Source organism: Aquarana catesbeiana, linkage group LG11, assembly GCF_042186555.1.
Source record: "Aquarana catesbeiana isolate 2022-GZ linkage group LG11, ASM4218655v1, whole genome shotgun sequence".
In the NCBI taxonomy this organism is placed as follows: domain Eukaryota; kingdom Metazoa; phylum Chordata; class Amphibia; order Anura; family Ranidae; genus Aquarana; species Aquarana catesbeiana.
In genome coordinates, this window is record NC_133334.1 from 86,400,806 (window position 1) to 86,416,389 (window position 15,584).

General features: G+C 43.1%; 1 protein-coding gene across 2 annotated transcripts in view; it reads left to right on the forward strand.

Moving 5' to 3' along the window:
* The first annotated feature begins 1,061 nt into the window (after positions 1-1,061).
* Positions 1,062-15,584, forward strand: part of LSP1 (lymphocyte specific protein 1) — a 130,102-nt gene continuing 115,579 nt past the window's right edge. The window contains exons 1-2 of one of the 2 annotated variants that reach the window (XM_073604692.1): positions 1,062-1,117; positions 5,737-5,890. In XM_073604692.1, coding sequence (XP_073460793.1) covers positions 1,075-1,117; positions 5,737-5,890 — 197 coding nt within the window. In that variant the 5' untranslated portion in view covers positions 1,062-1,074. Of the gene's footprint in view, positions 1,118-5,736; positions 5,891-6,176; positions 6,637-15,584 lie in introns of those variants that run through there. The other variant, XM_073604693.1, reaches the window with a different exon arrangement.

The following is a 15,584-nucleotide window of genomic DNA, read 5'->3' on the forward strand; positions in this document are numbered from 1 at the left end:
TTGGCCTCCCTGGCCTGGGAAGCCTTTATTAATGTGTCTCTTGGACATTCTCTAAACAGCAGACCCAACCCTAATGCCCCGTACACACGAGTGGAATGTTCGACAGAAAAAGTCAGACGGAAGCTTTCCATCGTATATTCCGATTGTGTGTATGCCTCATCTGACTTTTTACGTAGAAAATTCTGACGGACCTAGAAAGAGAACATGTTCTAAATATTTCCGACAGAATCAATTCCTATCGGGAAAACTGCTCGTCTGTATGCTGTTCCGACGTACCAAAAACAACGCATGCTCTGAAGCAAGTACGAGACGGCAGCTATTGGCTACTGGCTATTGAACTTCCATTTTCTAGTCCTGTTGTACGTGCTGTACGTCACCGCTTTCTTGACGGTCGGACTTTGGTGTGATCGTGTGTACGCAAGACAGTTTCAGCGGAATTCCGTCGGAACTCTGTCGGAAAAACCTTCAGAGTTTATTCCAACGGGAAAACCGGTCGCGTGTACAGGGCATTTCATTCAATCCATGAGTGTCCCCCAGCTTACGCCTAACCAACCATTTAACCCCCCCCCCCCCCCGTTAACACAACATAAATCTTTACTGTGCAATCAATACGTAACTTGCCATACTTATTGCTCTTTATTTTAATCACCTTTATTATCTCTGATGACTTCCGGATCCACTCTGCTTGATGTGATTGTAGCTGTATTAGTGCAATTGTGACTTTGGAATCTTTTATGTTGGTTATTTTTGTATATTTGTATGGGTTATGCTATGTTCTCTATAAAACTTCAATAAAAAACTTATTGAAAGTGAAACCTTCAAGAGATGTAAGTGCAAGGACTGGAAATACAGTAATAATTGCCTTCCTTGACAGCCTAGCCCTGCAACATATGTTAGAATAATCATCTGGATTGCTCTCGTTTCTTGTGCCACATAATGCTAGACTCTGTTCAGACACTGCTGACCGGTGACGTTTTGTGAAACCATATACTGCTCTTAGACTGAGGGGGGTGTACAATCTACACTAAAGTCCAGCCAACTCGTTTTTTTTTGTCTTGCAGTTACAAATATAAGATGAAAAGGCAGGAACTTGAGGGGAAGCACAGAGGAAACAGAGGTAAAGTAGTGCGACTCATCACTGCTTTGTGGTCAGCAGCAACTGCACAAAAAGCAAATGCACAAAGGTCTCTGCAAGCATAAAAAAGCAAATGTACAAAGGTCTCTGCAAGTGCAAAAAATAATATGAACAAAGCACTTTGCAAAAATGGATCAAGCAAAACAGTAAGGTTTAGTTGTGCACAGAGTAAGGCCCCTTTCACACTGAGGCGTCAGCACCATCTAAACTAAACTAAAACTAAAACTAAACTAAAAATAGCGTTGCTTTACCGCTGTTTTTGCGGGGGGTTTTGGCTGCTAGCAGGGCATTTTTTAACCCCCGCTAGCGGGCGAAAAAGGGTTAAAATGACCAGCAAAGTGCCGACGGTTCGGCAGCGGTGCCCAATCAGTTCAATGGGCAGGAGCGGTGTATACACCGCTCCTTCACCACTCCAAAGATGCTGCTAGCAGGACTTTTTTTAGCATCCTGCCAGCGCACCGCTCCAGTGTGATAGCACTCGGGCTTTCACACTGGAGAGACAGGAGAGGCTCTTTACAGGACCTATGTAGGTGCTATTTTTAAAGCTGTAGTGCCTGTAAAGCTCCTCAGTGTGAAAGGGGTCTAAGATACACACAGGGGGTGAATTACTAAAACTGGAGAGTGCAAAATCTGGTGCAGCTGTTCATGGTAGCTAATCAACTTCTAACATCAGCTTGTTCCATTAAGCTTTGACAATAAAACCTGGAAGCTGATTTGTTTCTATGCAGAGCTGCACCAGATTTAGCACTCTCCAGTTTTAGTAAATCAACCTCTATATCACTAAAAGTATTGGCACGCCTGCCTTTACACGAACATGAACTTTAATGGCATCCCAGTCTTAGTCCGTAGGTTTCAATATGAGTTGGCCCACCCTTTGCAGCTTTAACAGCTTCAACTCTTCTGGGAAGGTTTATGAGTCCTTCTGTCCACAAGATTTAAGAGTGTGTCTCTGGGAATGTTAGACCATTCTTCCAGAAGCGCATTTGTGAGGTCAGGCACTGATGTGGACGGAAAGGCCTGGCTCACAGTCTTTGCTTTAATTTATCCCAAAGGTGTTCTATCAAGTTGAGGTCAGGACTCTGTACAGGCCAGTCAAGTTCCTCCACCCTAAACTCGCTCATCCATGTGTTTATGGACCTTGCTTTGTGCAGTCATGTCTTGGTATGCTGATGCCTTAGGAGTTTACTTCACTGAAACTAAGGGGCCAAGCCCAACCCCTGAAAAACAACCCCACACCATAATCCCCCCTCCATCAAATGATTTGAACCAGTGCATAAACCAAGGTTTATAAAGACATAGATGAGCAAGTTTGGGGTGGAAGAACTTGACTGGCCCGCACAGAGCCCTGACCTCAACCCAACAGAACACCTTTGGGATATTTATATATATATAATTGGAGCGGAGAATGCGAGCCAGGCCTTCTCGCCCACATTAATGCCTGACCTCACAAATGCACTTCAGGTCAAACATTCCCATAGACACACTCCTAAACCTTGTGGACAGCCTTCCCGAAAGAGTTGAAGCTCTTATAGCTGCAAAGAGTGGGCCAACTCAATATTGAACCCTACAGACTAATGCCCCGTACACACGGTCGGATTTTCCGACGGAAAATGTGTGATAGGACCTTGTTGTCGGAAATTCTGACCGTGTGTAGGCTCCATCACACATTTTCCATTGGATTTTCCGACACACAACGTTTGAGAGCAGGATATAAAATTTTCCGACAGCAAAATCCTTTGTCAGAAATTCCGATCGTGTGTACACAAATCCGACACACAAAGTGCCACGCATGCTCAGAATAAATAAAGAGATGAAAGCTATTGGCCACTGCCCCGTTTATAGTCCCGACGTACGTGTTTTACGTCACCGCGTTCAGAAGGATCGGATTTTCCAACAACTTTGTGTGACCATGTGTATGCAAGACAAGTTTGAGCCAACATCCGTAGGAAAAAATCCTAGGATTTTGTTGTCGGAATGTCCGAACAAAGTCCGACCGTGTGTACGGGGCATAAGACTGGGGTGCCATTAAAGTTCATGTGCGTGTAAAGGCAGACGCCCCAATACGTTTGGTAATATAGTATATATCAGCTCAGGGCTCAACTGCAGCCAAGGGTTCAGTAACTTAGTAGCAAAGGATTCTACCTGACCGACTCTCTGGAGATCTCCCAGGGCAAGGTTTGAAGAAGACTTAAACACACCACTGTTAAAGAGAGGCCTGCTACATGTGGCAGTCTCTACCCTTGTAAATCCCTGCACTGTGCTGTAGTACTCACACTGTCCTCCTTGCTACCACTGCCTCTCAAGAAGGACTCCCTTCAAGCTTCTCCTGGTGTCAGTGACCTGATGTCATGAGTCATGCTGCCCTGAAGTCTAATAACCCTGACCCAGATACAAAGACTAACGGGGTTTAGACAGGAGTCAAAATATATTTGACCTACTCTGACACTAGTAGCACACTAGAGGGTGCTACACAAGTAACCCAACCAGGAAAAGAGACACATGAGCTCCCGACTTTACATAACGTCTTTTATCACGATCACACCACTCGGACCTCTCTCCCAGCTGCATCCTCCCCCCTATGTAACTCGGCACAAAGGTGGGACCGAACAATCCAACTCACTGGGAACATGGCAGGAGACACCACAAACAAAAAGGTTTGCAGAAGATATCAACCACTCTTTACAATAGTGATGGGCCAGTGGGAATGTATGGCTGCTGGGAGGAAGTGGGCAAGCTTTGACACTACCAGGAAATGTTGAAGCCTTGCCTAGCTCATGTAATGGTATGACAGTACTAGAATACAATAGAGAGACAAGCGCAGAACATTGTTAACCTATAACAGGAAGTGTCTGAACAAAGGCCTTCATGGCAGGGTCAGCAGGTATTTATTTTAATGAATGCTTTGCTCACATACTGTATGTCTTTATTCAGTTTTAAAGTTTTACAAGCTTAGTGTTAAAAATATCGATATGCATCAAACAATAACAAGATATAAAGGGGAAGGGAGGAGCAAGAGTAAGGGGAAGTAAGAGAATAGGGTTAAGAGGTAGGAAGGAGAAAGTAACCATGAAAATGGTCAAGGTATGACAGACATTGTATAAAGAGCATGTACCCGAGTAGGATTGTAGGCGAAAGCACGGTTATTAGGGTGTCCTAATGGAGAGGGGGGTAGGCAGAGGTTAAATTTATGGCAAAGAAAAAAATTGGAGTTCCTTTGATCCCTGTCAGCAGGTTCACAAGGACTGGGACTTCACTGGATCGTTACTGTTGGCTGCCACCAGGTTCTCCATAGTTTCTGGTAATGTACCCTCTAGGGGTGTCAGAAAAACAATATGAGGTTGGGACCCCACTGGGTGTCACTGGCACTTGGTCACATCACTTTTTGCTTTTCTTGCACACGCTTCTTGGAAAGGCCTTTTGGCTAGTCCAGAGCAATTTTTATACTGGCTGGAAGGCCTGCCTTTTCACTTATTTATGGCACGAGCACTTGCACTGCATGCGTTTTGTTTTTTTCACTTACAGAGATTGAGGGTGCAGATTTTTCAGAGTCTGCCCTGATGACGGCCAGAGGTACTGTGGTTTTATTTTTTTTTTTGCTTTCTCATCGTTGGTGTCCCTTTGAGAAGCCCTCATTGGAGGAATAGCTTCTACAGGTCCCTAAGGAGTCGAGTTCACCTAGTTTTGGCCTAGGTGGACTAGAGTGCCTTTCCCTTTTCAGGAGCCTTGTGCCCTGGGGGGGTTCAGGGGTCGAGGCCTTTTGTCTTTGGAGATTGGCTGTGATTCAACACTTCACTTTTTTTTTGTTCACAGGGCCCATTCTTCAATGGGTGAAGAAGAGGTCAATTTCCAATTACAAGATATAATGACATGTGCTGCTAAGTGACAGTTTCTCAAGATGCCTTAACAAGTGTAGAATAGATAACCTCCAGCACCGACCCAAGCCTGCTAGACCATCCCATCCAACCCCAAACTATACAATAAAGGTTACAACAAGGATTTGGAGTAAAAATCGCCATCATAACCTTTTATTAACAAAATAAATAACTTAAAATTAAATAACATAACATTTCTTAGAACAGAAACTGAGAAATGAAGCTTGGTGGTCTTTGAGGGCAACAAAACACAACATATTCACTGCGAAAACCTTTGCTTAAACTTAGGCCCCCAGCCGCAACACAAACCGGCTTGGAGACAATCCTCATTATCCACAGCGTCCTCTGTTTTACATATTCTGAGTTAACCCCTCGTTAACAAGAATATACCCCGAGAACCCCATACCACCGATAGGTCCCTACCATTCTATTATCCAGAAGTTTTTCCTCCTCCAAAGACCCACCACTGCCAGGCTGCCATGACAACCACATAGCAAGAACACATCAATGATGGGGAGGGCGGGTGGGAAGTTTCTTCTTTTTTGTGCTACAAATGACTGGACCCTCACAGCTCACCACTCTCCCCTAAATTCCTGGGACCCCTCCCAGCTACAGACCACTACCAATCAGGTAAGGCCACTCACTACAATGAACTAACTTTTAACCCTTTCCAAGCTGTCCTCATGTTTGTCCCTACGCTTATTTGTTTTTTTTTTTTTGTTTCTCCAGGACTACCTTTCTTAATTTTGGATATGGACTCAGGACTCATCAACTATAAAGCCACTCTGGGAAAGGCCCAGATATACGAAATACACTTGTTAATTGTAGTAAAAATGGCCATTCATAAGGCAGTGATTAGGCGGCAGTCCCACCATATGTGTAGGTAAGTACACACTCCTCCGAGCATGTCCAGCAAGAGCTTGGTGTTGATCGGTAAATGCAGTTTAGCTCTAAAGGAGTCTGGCAGCCATAGGGAGATGTTCTTGTAATAGTTACATTTGAAAGGTTTTTAAAAGTTTAGTCACTAGGTTTATATATCCTTGAAGTGTAGTTGTTCTGAGCACCAAATCTGAACACATTTATCTTGCCTGTTCCACATCTTGCTTTCTGAGATTTGCATCTCTCGAGCTGTGCAGTATAAAATACAGAAGTTTGATATGTCCACAAAACCACATCCTGCATCTCTGTGAAGAGGTGGGGGTGGGCAAGGAGACTCACGATTGTGACACAATACAGGAAAGAAGAAAGAGGAGTTGTACACCGTGACACGACTCATATATATCGAGAGACAACCAGGAGAGAGAAATTGCAGAATAATACAATACGTTTAGAGCTGAGCCTAGCAAAGCCGCAGAGACAGCACAGCAGACACACCCGTACTGTCATTCTCACACAGATCTGTGTTGGCTGCAATAGAATAAAAGGAGAAATCGAAAATTTGCAAACACCCATACAGAGCAGATATCTGGACCTCAGTACGACACATATAATTTACACTGCCGCACCCTCACACACAGTCTGTTACATTGTGCCACACTGACAAGACAAGATGTCTGACAATGAGGAACCACAGAGAGAGGAGGGGTGCGAGGAGCAGATGTTTCAAGAAAGACTCGAGGAGACCGAGAGGTGAGAAATCTTTACACTTTATGTATTTGCAGATTTGCCTAATATCGTTTATGGATTTTTTTTTTGGTAAAACAACAAGCAATCATTATGTGCAATAACCCAGCCAATCCTGAAGTTAAATCAATAAAAATTGAAAGTGTATCTAAAGTCAAAACCTTTTTTTTTTGTTTGTTTTGAATGAAGTGAGGGTTTTTATTGCTTTGTGTGTCCACACTGTGGTACTTCACCATCTCTCTTTGTCCTGGTGACATTGTCACAGGATGGAAAGTGTGGGAAAATGTAACATTTTTAGTAGTCACTTGCAGAGGAATACAAGGTGGGGGGAGCAATCAGTTTGCACCACCCCCACCTATGGGACCATGGCAGACACAGGGGTAGATTTACTAAAACTGGTGCACCCAGAATCTGGTACAGCTGTGCATGGTAGCCAATCGGCTTCTGACCTCAGCTCGCTCAATTAAGCTTTGGCAATAAAACCTGGAAGCTGATTGGCTTTTATGCGGCAGTGAGCAGGATTTTTCACTCTCCAGCTTTACTAAATAAACCCCACAGACTGCTCTGGATTCTGTTAGGGCACATAATTTGCATACTTACCTGTGATCTGCTTGAAGATTTGTCACATGTGGAGATAATGGTCCTGCATGAGCTGGAACCTATATAAAGAAAATAAATTACGCAGTTATAGAGGGATTTACTAAAACTGGTGCACACAGAATCTAGTACAGCTGTGCATAGTAAACAATCAGCATCTAGGTTTAATCCTAGGTTCACACTAAATGCAGGTTTGAAATTGTACGAGTTCAGCTGAACTCACACGATTTCAAAGCGGCATATCATTCTAACTTCGGGGGGAGGGGGGGATTTGAGAGACATGTGTGCGGGTTAAAATTAAAATTGCCCCCAAAGTCGCCAAAAAAAGTGCAGGAACTACTTTTGGGAAATGGTGCGGCACCGCAAAGTCAGGATTCAGACAGTGCCGGTGCCGTTGCGGGAAATAGGCTCTAATTTGGCATGTGATTTGCAAGCTAAGGGTGGAAGCTGATTGGTTACTGTGCACAGCTGCACCAGATTCTCGGTGCACCAGTTTTAGTAAGTCCCATCCTAAGGCTGGCCATACATGGTTGAATTTCGAAAGAATTTTCTTTTGAAAATCAGAAAATTTGTGCATTTTATGATCCGATGATGCCACCATTGATTTAGAAATTCGGCCAACCAAGCCTTCAATTTCACCGCATGTTGCTACAGAAAAGAATTTTCCTGGCTGGGAATCTTCTTTTCTTTCCGAGAATTTTCTTTTCTTGCACATGCGCATTTCTTTTTCAATTACATTTCTCGCACGATTTTCCCATCATTGATTAGAAAATGGTTTGTTTTTCAAAAAATTTCCAATATGTCCAATTACTCAAATTTGATTGCCGCACGAAAATCGTCTGTTGCTTTGGCCCACTAATGGTGCAAAATACGAACTAAAATTCTTAGATGAGATTTTCTAAAGAAAATTCTTTCGAAATTCGACCCGTGTATGGCCTGCTTTAGGCCCCTTTCACATGGGCTGTCCGATCAGGCCACCTGTCAGTTTTTCAGGCGGACCTGATGTGACCCTCCAGTCTCTTCTATAGAATGTCATCTGGACACATGCCGGCTGACACCCCCAAAGCCTACCCCCTTGCAAGATATGTTGTATCATGTTGAATTAATAAATCTTTATTATTATTATTATTATTATACAGTAAAAAGAGAAAAAAGAAACAACAAAAAAACAAGGCAGTACATGTGACACTTTAACAATAGCAATAACCATGTCCTTTAAAAGGCTCAACTATACAAATTTTAAATAAAGTTTATAACACACCTTTTTTATTCTTGCATAAAAAAAATATATATATATATAATATACATATATTAGATTAGTATAGAATGGTATATTACTTAAAGTGGAGCTCCACCCAAAAGGGGAAGCTCCGTTTGTTTGCACCCCCCCCTCCACTGCCACATTTGGCACTTTTGGGGGGGGTAACTGGTTGCAACAGGTACCCACTCCCACTTCCTGGTAAGATCACCGCACAGCGATCTGCGTCATGTCTGACTCCTCTTCCTCCCCCCCCCCCCGCTGCCTTCTGGGACCTGTGTTTGTCCCAGAAGACAATGGGACCATTCAGAAAGCCCAGCACAACTCACGCATGCGCAGTAGGAAACTGGCTGTGAAGCCTGAAGGCTTCACTGCTGGTTTCCCTTACTTGCAATACCGATGCCTGCACCTGAAGCCAATGGACAAATCGGCTTGGGGTGCCGACATCGCGGGATCCGTGGACAGGTAAGTGTCCTTGTATTAAGAGTTAGCAGCTACAGTATTTGTAGCTGCTGCCTTTATTTTTTTATTTTTTACAGGCTGGAACACTCCGCTTTAAATTAGAACTATAGGCAGAACTTTTTTTTTTCATTTTGGATAGAGTAAGGGAGGGTTGTAACCCCTGTCAGATTTTTTTTTTTTTTTTTGCCACCTGTGTCCCATTGGGGAGATTTACCTTCACTTCCTGCCGCACAGCCAAACAGGAAGTGAGAGGAAATCCCTGTAAATTAGGAGAATTCGTTGGGGACCCCCAGGTCATCTGAACAGGTGTCCCCATTGAAAGAGTTCCCCTCTATTACTTTTCTGGGGACAACCCAAAATTTGGGATTTTCTTTTACTTTCACTTTCAATGATAATGGTAAACAGGACAAATAGAGAGGATGAATCCCCTTAAATGGTTGCACAGACTGCAATAAAAACCTGACAGGGGATCCAATCCGTCACCACCCTGTCCAAAATTTTAAAAAAAGTTTTGCCTTTAGTTATACTTTTACCACTTGAGGTCCGGGCCATAGCCGAATGACGGCCACAGCGTGGACCTCAATTTCCGGGAGGCCGTCATGGGACGTCCTCCCCTGTGCATGCACACCGTGCGCACCCTGCAGGGCTCGCGGTGCGTGCGCTGTGATCAATGCCCACAAGTGCCACCTATCAATGCCCACAAGTGCCACCTATCAATGCCCACCAGTGGTGCCAATCAGTGCCACCTAGCAGTGCTGCCATCAGTATAAGCAATCTGTGCCCATTATTACCACCCATCAGTGCCCATCACTGCCACCCATCAGTGCCCATCACTGCCACGTATCGGTGCCCATCAGTGCCGCCTCATCAGCGTACATCAATGAAGGAGAAAAATTACCTGTTTGCAAAATTTTGTAACAAAATATAAAAAAATATATAAAATTTTTTTTTTTAAATTCGGTCTTTTTCAATTTTTTTAACAAAAAATAAAAAACGCAGAGGTGATCAAATACCACCAAAAGAAAGCTCTATTTGGGGGGAAAAAATGATAAAAATTTCATCTGTGTACAGTGTTGTATGACCGCGCAATTGTCATTCAAAGAGCGACAGTGCTAAAAGCTGAAAATTGGTCTGGACAGGAGGGGGGTTTAAGTGCCCAGTAAGCAAGTGGTTAAAGGGCTATTTACTATTATGTAAGTGTTATTAAGTGTACTTATACATTTTTGGTTTTTGTTATATATTCTCTATTTCTTATTATTATCAATAATAAAGGGCCGTGACCATTTTAATCCATTTTATGCCAAATCTTTGAGTTTAGTGTTAACTATTTAATTATTCTTATTAAAGGATTCTGTCTATGGTCCCATGGACGAGAAGTCTTTAAAGGGCACCCATGCTTAATAGAGGATTTCCCCCTGCTGGTGAGGGATCGCTAGCAGGAGGATCTATATATAAATGCCCTGTACATACCTCCCAACTTTTTGAGATGGGAATGAGGGACACCTATCAGCAAAAGTATGCAGGCGTAGGACACACCCCTTGCCACACCCCCTTAAAGGAGAATTGTTCAAAAAAACAAGATTGGTTAAACCCACAAGTGCTTTTTTTTTTACCATTACTATTCCTTTATATTGGCTTTTGGAATTTACAAATGCAGCAATTTAGAAATCAGATGAAAGGTTCAGCACTGGAAAACACTTTTTGATAGATAAAAAGTGCATTTTATATATATTTATATAGATCAGACCAAAATGAGGGACAAATGAGAAGGAATGAGGGACAGAGGGACATTGCTCCAAATCAGGGACATTTCTTCGAAATCAGGGACAGTTGGGAGCTATGCCTATATAGATCTGTAGATGGACCTCTTGAATACTGTGTTTTTGAGACCTCACTTAAAAAAAGATATTCATGAAATAGAACGCGTCTACAGACAGGCAACAAAAATAGCAGAAGGTCTGAGGGATAAAACATATTAGGAGAGACTTCAGGAACTTAAAGCGGAACTACGCTGCATCTGAGCCCCACACACCAAAAATGCTATTTAACTCATTAGTAATGCTCAAATTCATCCATCCATGTCTCCATGCTTTGTTTTGCTGAGGAATCACTTTGAAAAGCACACCCCCTAGCATTTCTTGCCACAGCCATCTTGAGTAAGGGCAGATAATTTATGTAGCATTTACTTCCTGGAATCCGTCTGCCCTTAGTTCAGACATGCAAGTAGGAGGGTGTGCTTAGCTGAGAAAACCCCTCCTCCCCTCCTGAAGACTCCTGGGATGTATGACATTGTTTGCCTAGGCCTGGAAACCAGGAAGTAACTGAAGAAATGCATAGCTCCCAACAGTCCCTGATTTCGAGGGACTGTCCCTGATTTGAAGCAATGTCCCTCTGTCCCTCTTTTCTCCTCATTTGTCCCTCATTTTGCTCTGATCTATATAGTTGTGTATAAAATGCACTTTTTTATCTTTCAAAAAGCCAAGATAAAGAACACGGGGGGCATAGCCTCAAACTAGCAGAAGGAAAGTACAAAATTAATCTTAGAAGGTATTATTTACCGAAAGAGTAGTTGATGCTTGGAACAGACTTCCAGCAGATGTAGTGAGTCAGTCAACAGTAAGTAGGTTCAAACATGCTTGGGGCAGACATATATCTACACAAAAAAATCTATAAAAAACTAAAAAATTAATAAATAAATAAAACATTTGGCAAACTGGTCTATTTTTCTGCCACCAATCTTCTCTGTTTTACTCACATTGGTGAGATTTCCTGTTGTTTCTACAGGACAGGAAGTGAAGACTAATTTCATCAATGAGACACAGATGTAAAAAAACTGTCAGGGTTTCGATTCGCACCTTACTTTGTACAAGCGTTTTTCTTTTTTTAGTCTCGGCACTCTTTAAAAGTCTGCAAATTCTCAAGGCACAGAGTCTAAAATGTAAAAACCGTAAACACGGTACTTGTCATCAATGGGAGGGGGTTAACTACCAGACTCCAGTTACTTGCCTACATGGCCAGATGTTTTCAATAGGAGCCCTTGTTGCTCTGTCACTTTTACCTATCGGCCTGCGTATGGTGACTTTCATTTCCCTATATTACCGTCAACAAGATTTTTATATTTGACTGATATGATCCCTGGGCAGCCTGGCATCACCTCCATCTTTCCTTTCACTATTCTAGTAATCACCCCCCCCCCCCCCCCCCATCTGCCTGTTTGCTAACTTATCTGGCAACCAATCAGAACCCTTCTCTTATCCATCGCAGTGCTGCATGCAGGAATCATCTGCTGACTGATTGGCTCCCCGCGTGCTGTTTGTGAGCGAGCAGATGGGCAGGCTTCACACAGCAGACAAGTGTCTTGCAGGGTGAATGTGTATCACTGGCAGCATCCAGTGTGTACTGAGCAATGTCCATGGATGGCACCCCTGGGGAACCCAGATTGCACCCCAATTGAGAAAGGCTGCTCTATACCAAACTGAGTTTGGGTTTTAGATAAACTTTAATTAAGATTAGTTGCTAAAGGCTGCTTTGGTTGCTGTTTGTCTCCTTAAAACCTAAGGCTCCATTCACACCTATGTACGATGACAATGTCCACCGGAGAGATGTCTCATTAGTTCCTGCCCCGATGCCCATTGTCACGGGATTGAACATGTGGGAAAGTCCAAGGTTTTTAGTAGTTACTGGAGCAGCAATTGGGGTATTGTCTTCTAATGGGGACACTTGTTGCAAAGACTACTTTAAAGTTGGTAGCCCTCTGAAGAGTGGTTTGCGGTGCATTGCTTTTCAGAGGACGTTTGGAAGACAGTGAGTAGATATTGTGCTATTTCCTCACTGCCTGTTTTAACCCCTTAAAGCACGCACCACCACATCGCCACTACATGCATTGCACGCAGGTGTGGCACGGCCTCCTTCACTTGAATGGGTCTTGTTGTGCAACTTAAAGGAGAAGTATTGGCAAAGCTCTTTTGGCTGTAATTCTCCTATGGATCGCAGGAGTTCATTCCGCACTCCTGTTACCCATTTTCAGCTGACAGTGGGCTAAAGCCCGCTGTCAGCTGATGTCACAGAGTTGGTCCATGCTCTGAAAAGATCCTGACCATATGGTCGGTATCCACCCAGATGCCAGGACTGGTAGTTGGCTCAGCCTCTCAGCGACCTGTTGAGAGCCTGACCAGCCACTCCTGCCCCCTCCACAGCCCACCACTCTAGTGAGCACTGGAGGGGCAGAGCAGAGAGCCGGTGACTAACAGTCCCCGGCTCTCTGCACCCTGAAGTCCGAGAGCTGAGCGATTAGTGGTGTTTGATTGCTCAGTTCTCAGTCTTAGAGCCAGTGGAGAAAAGATGCAGTATTGGACGGATGCTGAACCCATCTTGGTGAGTATAATTTTTTTTTACCTATACCCATACTTCTCTTTTAATGCAACAAGCCATCAAATGTACAGCCATAACCTTTCTTTTTTTTTTTTGGGACATGCATCCACCTTTCTCAAGGTGACATAGATGACTATGCCCACTGGAGAGATTTCTCATCACTTCCTGTCCTGAAAGGAAGTGAGGGAAAATCCCCCCCAATAGGGATTCAGCAATAAAAACCCGGAAGATGCTCTAATCCTTCCCAACTCTCTCCAGAGTGAAGTAGAAAATTTTGACTGAAGTTTGGTGGTAAATAAACATGATAAGCTGATACGATACAAGTTCATTTTTTTATTCTTTATTTAAGGTAAGCAACAAGACAACATATTATGACATGACAGCCTGTTCTCAAAGATAACCATCAACAGTAATACTGTATATTATACATGTACAAACAAGGGGTTTAAAGACAGCATTAATGCAATAGATACAAGATCATTTAAACACGTAAAGGGTAATGCATTGTGCGCAATTAGCTGTAACAACCAATCAAAAACCACTTTCCATGATGCTGGAAATTGCTAAATGATGAAATGTGATGCTTATTGCGGGCTATTTTATGCCATTCCTATGGGCACTCCCCTGCTAGACAACCCAGACAGATGTCCGCCATATCTATCATATTGTTAGGGCTGATAGTCTGGGACGCACTTTGTTGAACTCCGTCCAGAAACCAGAATCTGCGTGCCTTGGCTGTTGAATGACGAAGGAATGAAAGTCATTTGAAGCCATCCTCTTGTAGGGCGCCACCACATATCTCCAGGAGGATTCTGCCACTTGCTTTGTAGACAGCTGAATACACTTCTATACATATGATGCGGGGTCATGGGGAGAGGTAAAGGGGATATTTCCGGCCTTGTAAAAACTCGAAACACTCAGTTCATTATTTATCTAATTGACGTACCTAGATGATTATAACAGCATAAAATCATACAAAAAATTGGGTGCAGAAAATTAAAACCACAGGATCTTACTGTAAGTCTGTCTTATATTAAACTTTCAACTGTCAACTACTGGGCTGCGAATTTATAATCGTACTGGATAGTCCCTTCTAGGACTTCAAGTAGAAGAAAAGCCTTATGTCCCATACACACGATCAGAAACTCCGTCAGAAAAATCTTGGATGGTTTTTCCGACGGGATTCCACTCAAGCTTGCCTTGCATACACACGGTCACACAAAAGTTCTCTGAACTTTCGACCATCAAGAACACGGTGACATACAACACTACGACAAACCGAGAAAATGAAGTTCAATGCTCTTGAGCATGCGTCGAATTGTTTCCGAGCATGCGTGATTTTTTGCGTGTCCGAATTGCATACAGACGATCGCATTTTCGGATAGGAACTTTTTCCGAACGAAAAATAGAGAACCTGCTCTCGATCTTTTGCTGCCAGCAAAAGTCCGATGGAGCACACACACGGTCGGAATTTCTGACCAAAACCTCACATCCGACTTTTGCTGGCGGAATTTCTGATCGTGTGTCCGTGGCATTAGTCTAACTACTCTGAAAGCAGTAATAAGCCCAAAACCAAAAATATAATATATTGCAGCTTACCAATCCTTAGATGTGATGGCTGCATTAGTTTTCCTTTTTTTAGGCTTTTTTCACCTGGTGATCTGGCCAGTAACCCACCTCCTGTATTAGAGCGCCCCCACTCTGGATGAAGGCGCACAGGGGCACAGCAGCTTTGTCAGTCTTGGGGGAGGGGAGGGTTAGATGTTCTGGGTAACAAATTGAAGCTGAACTCCAGCTAGCACGTGTTAAGCAGTTGCAGCAGTAGTTTTTTCCTGTTGGGATAAAGGATTTACATAAATAAATAAAAATTGGTCATTGTAAGCACTCCTGTCTGTGGAAAATTGTTTGTCTCAACCTTCTAACTGCCGCATTTGCAGGAGAGTTTGTCCTTTTTAAAAACAACAGACTTACTGGCAGGTCACCGGGTGAAACTAAGGGAAAGAAAAAGAAAGCCTAAAAAAGATAGCAAAAGTACACATCTAAGAATCAGTAAGCTGCAGTATAGTAAATGCTTGTTTTTGGGTTTAATACTATTTTAAAGGTGCATTTATCTATTAAAGGGATTGCAAACCTAGTTACACCACTACCTACAAGGATTATAACATATAACAAGGTTTACCTGTAGGCATCGTAAATATCTCCTAAACTTGAACAGTTTAGGAGATTAGGAGATTATTCACTGTATACGCTTGCGCTGATGTCATCA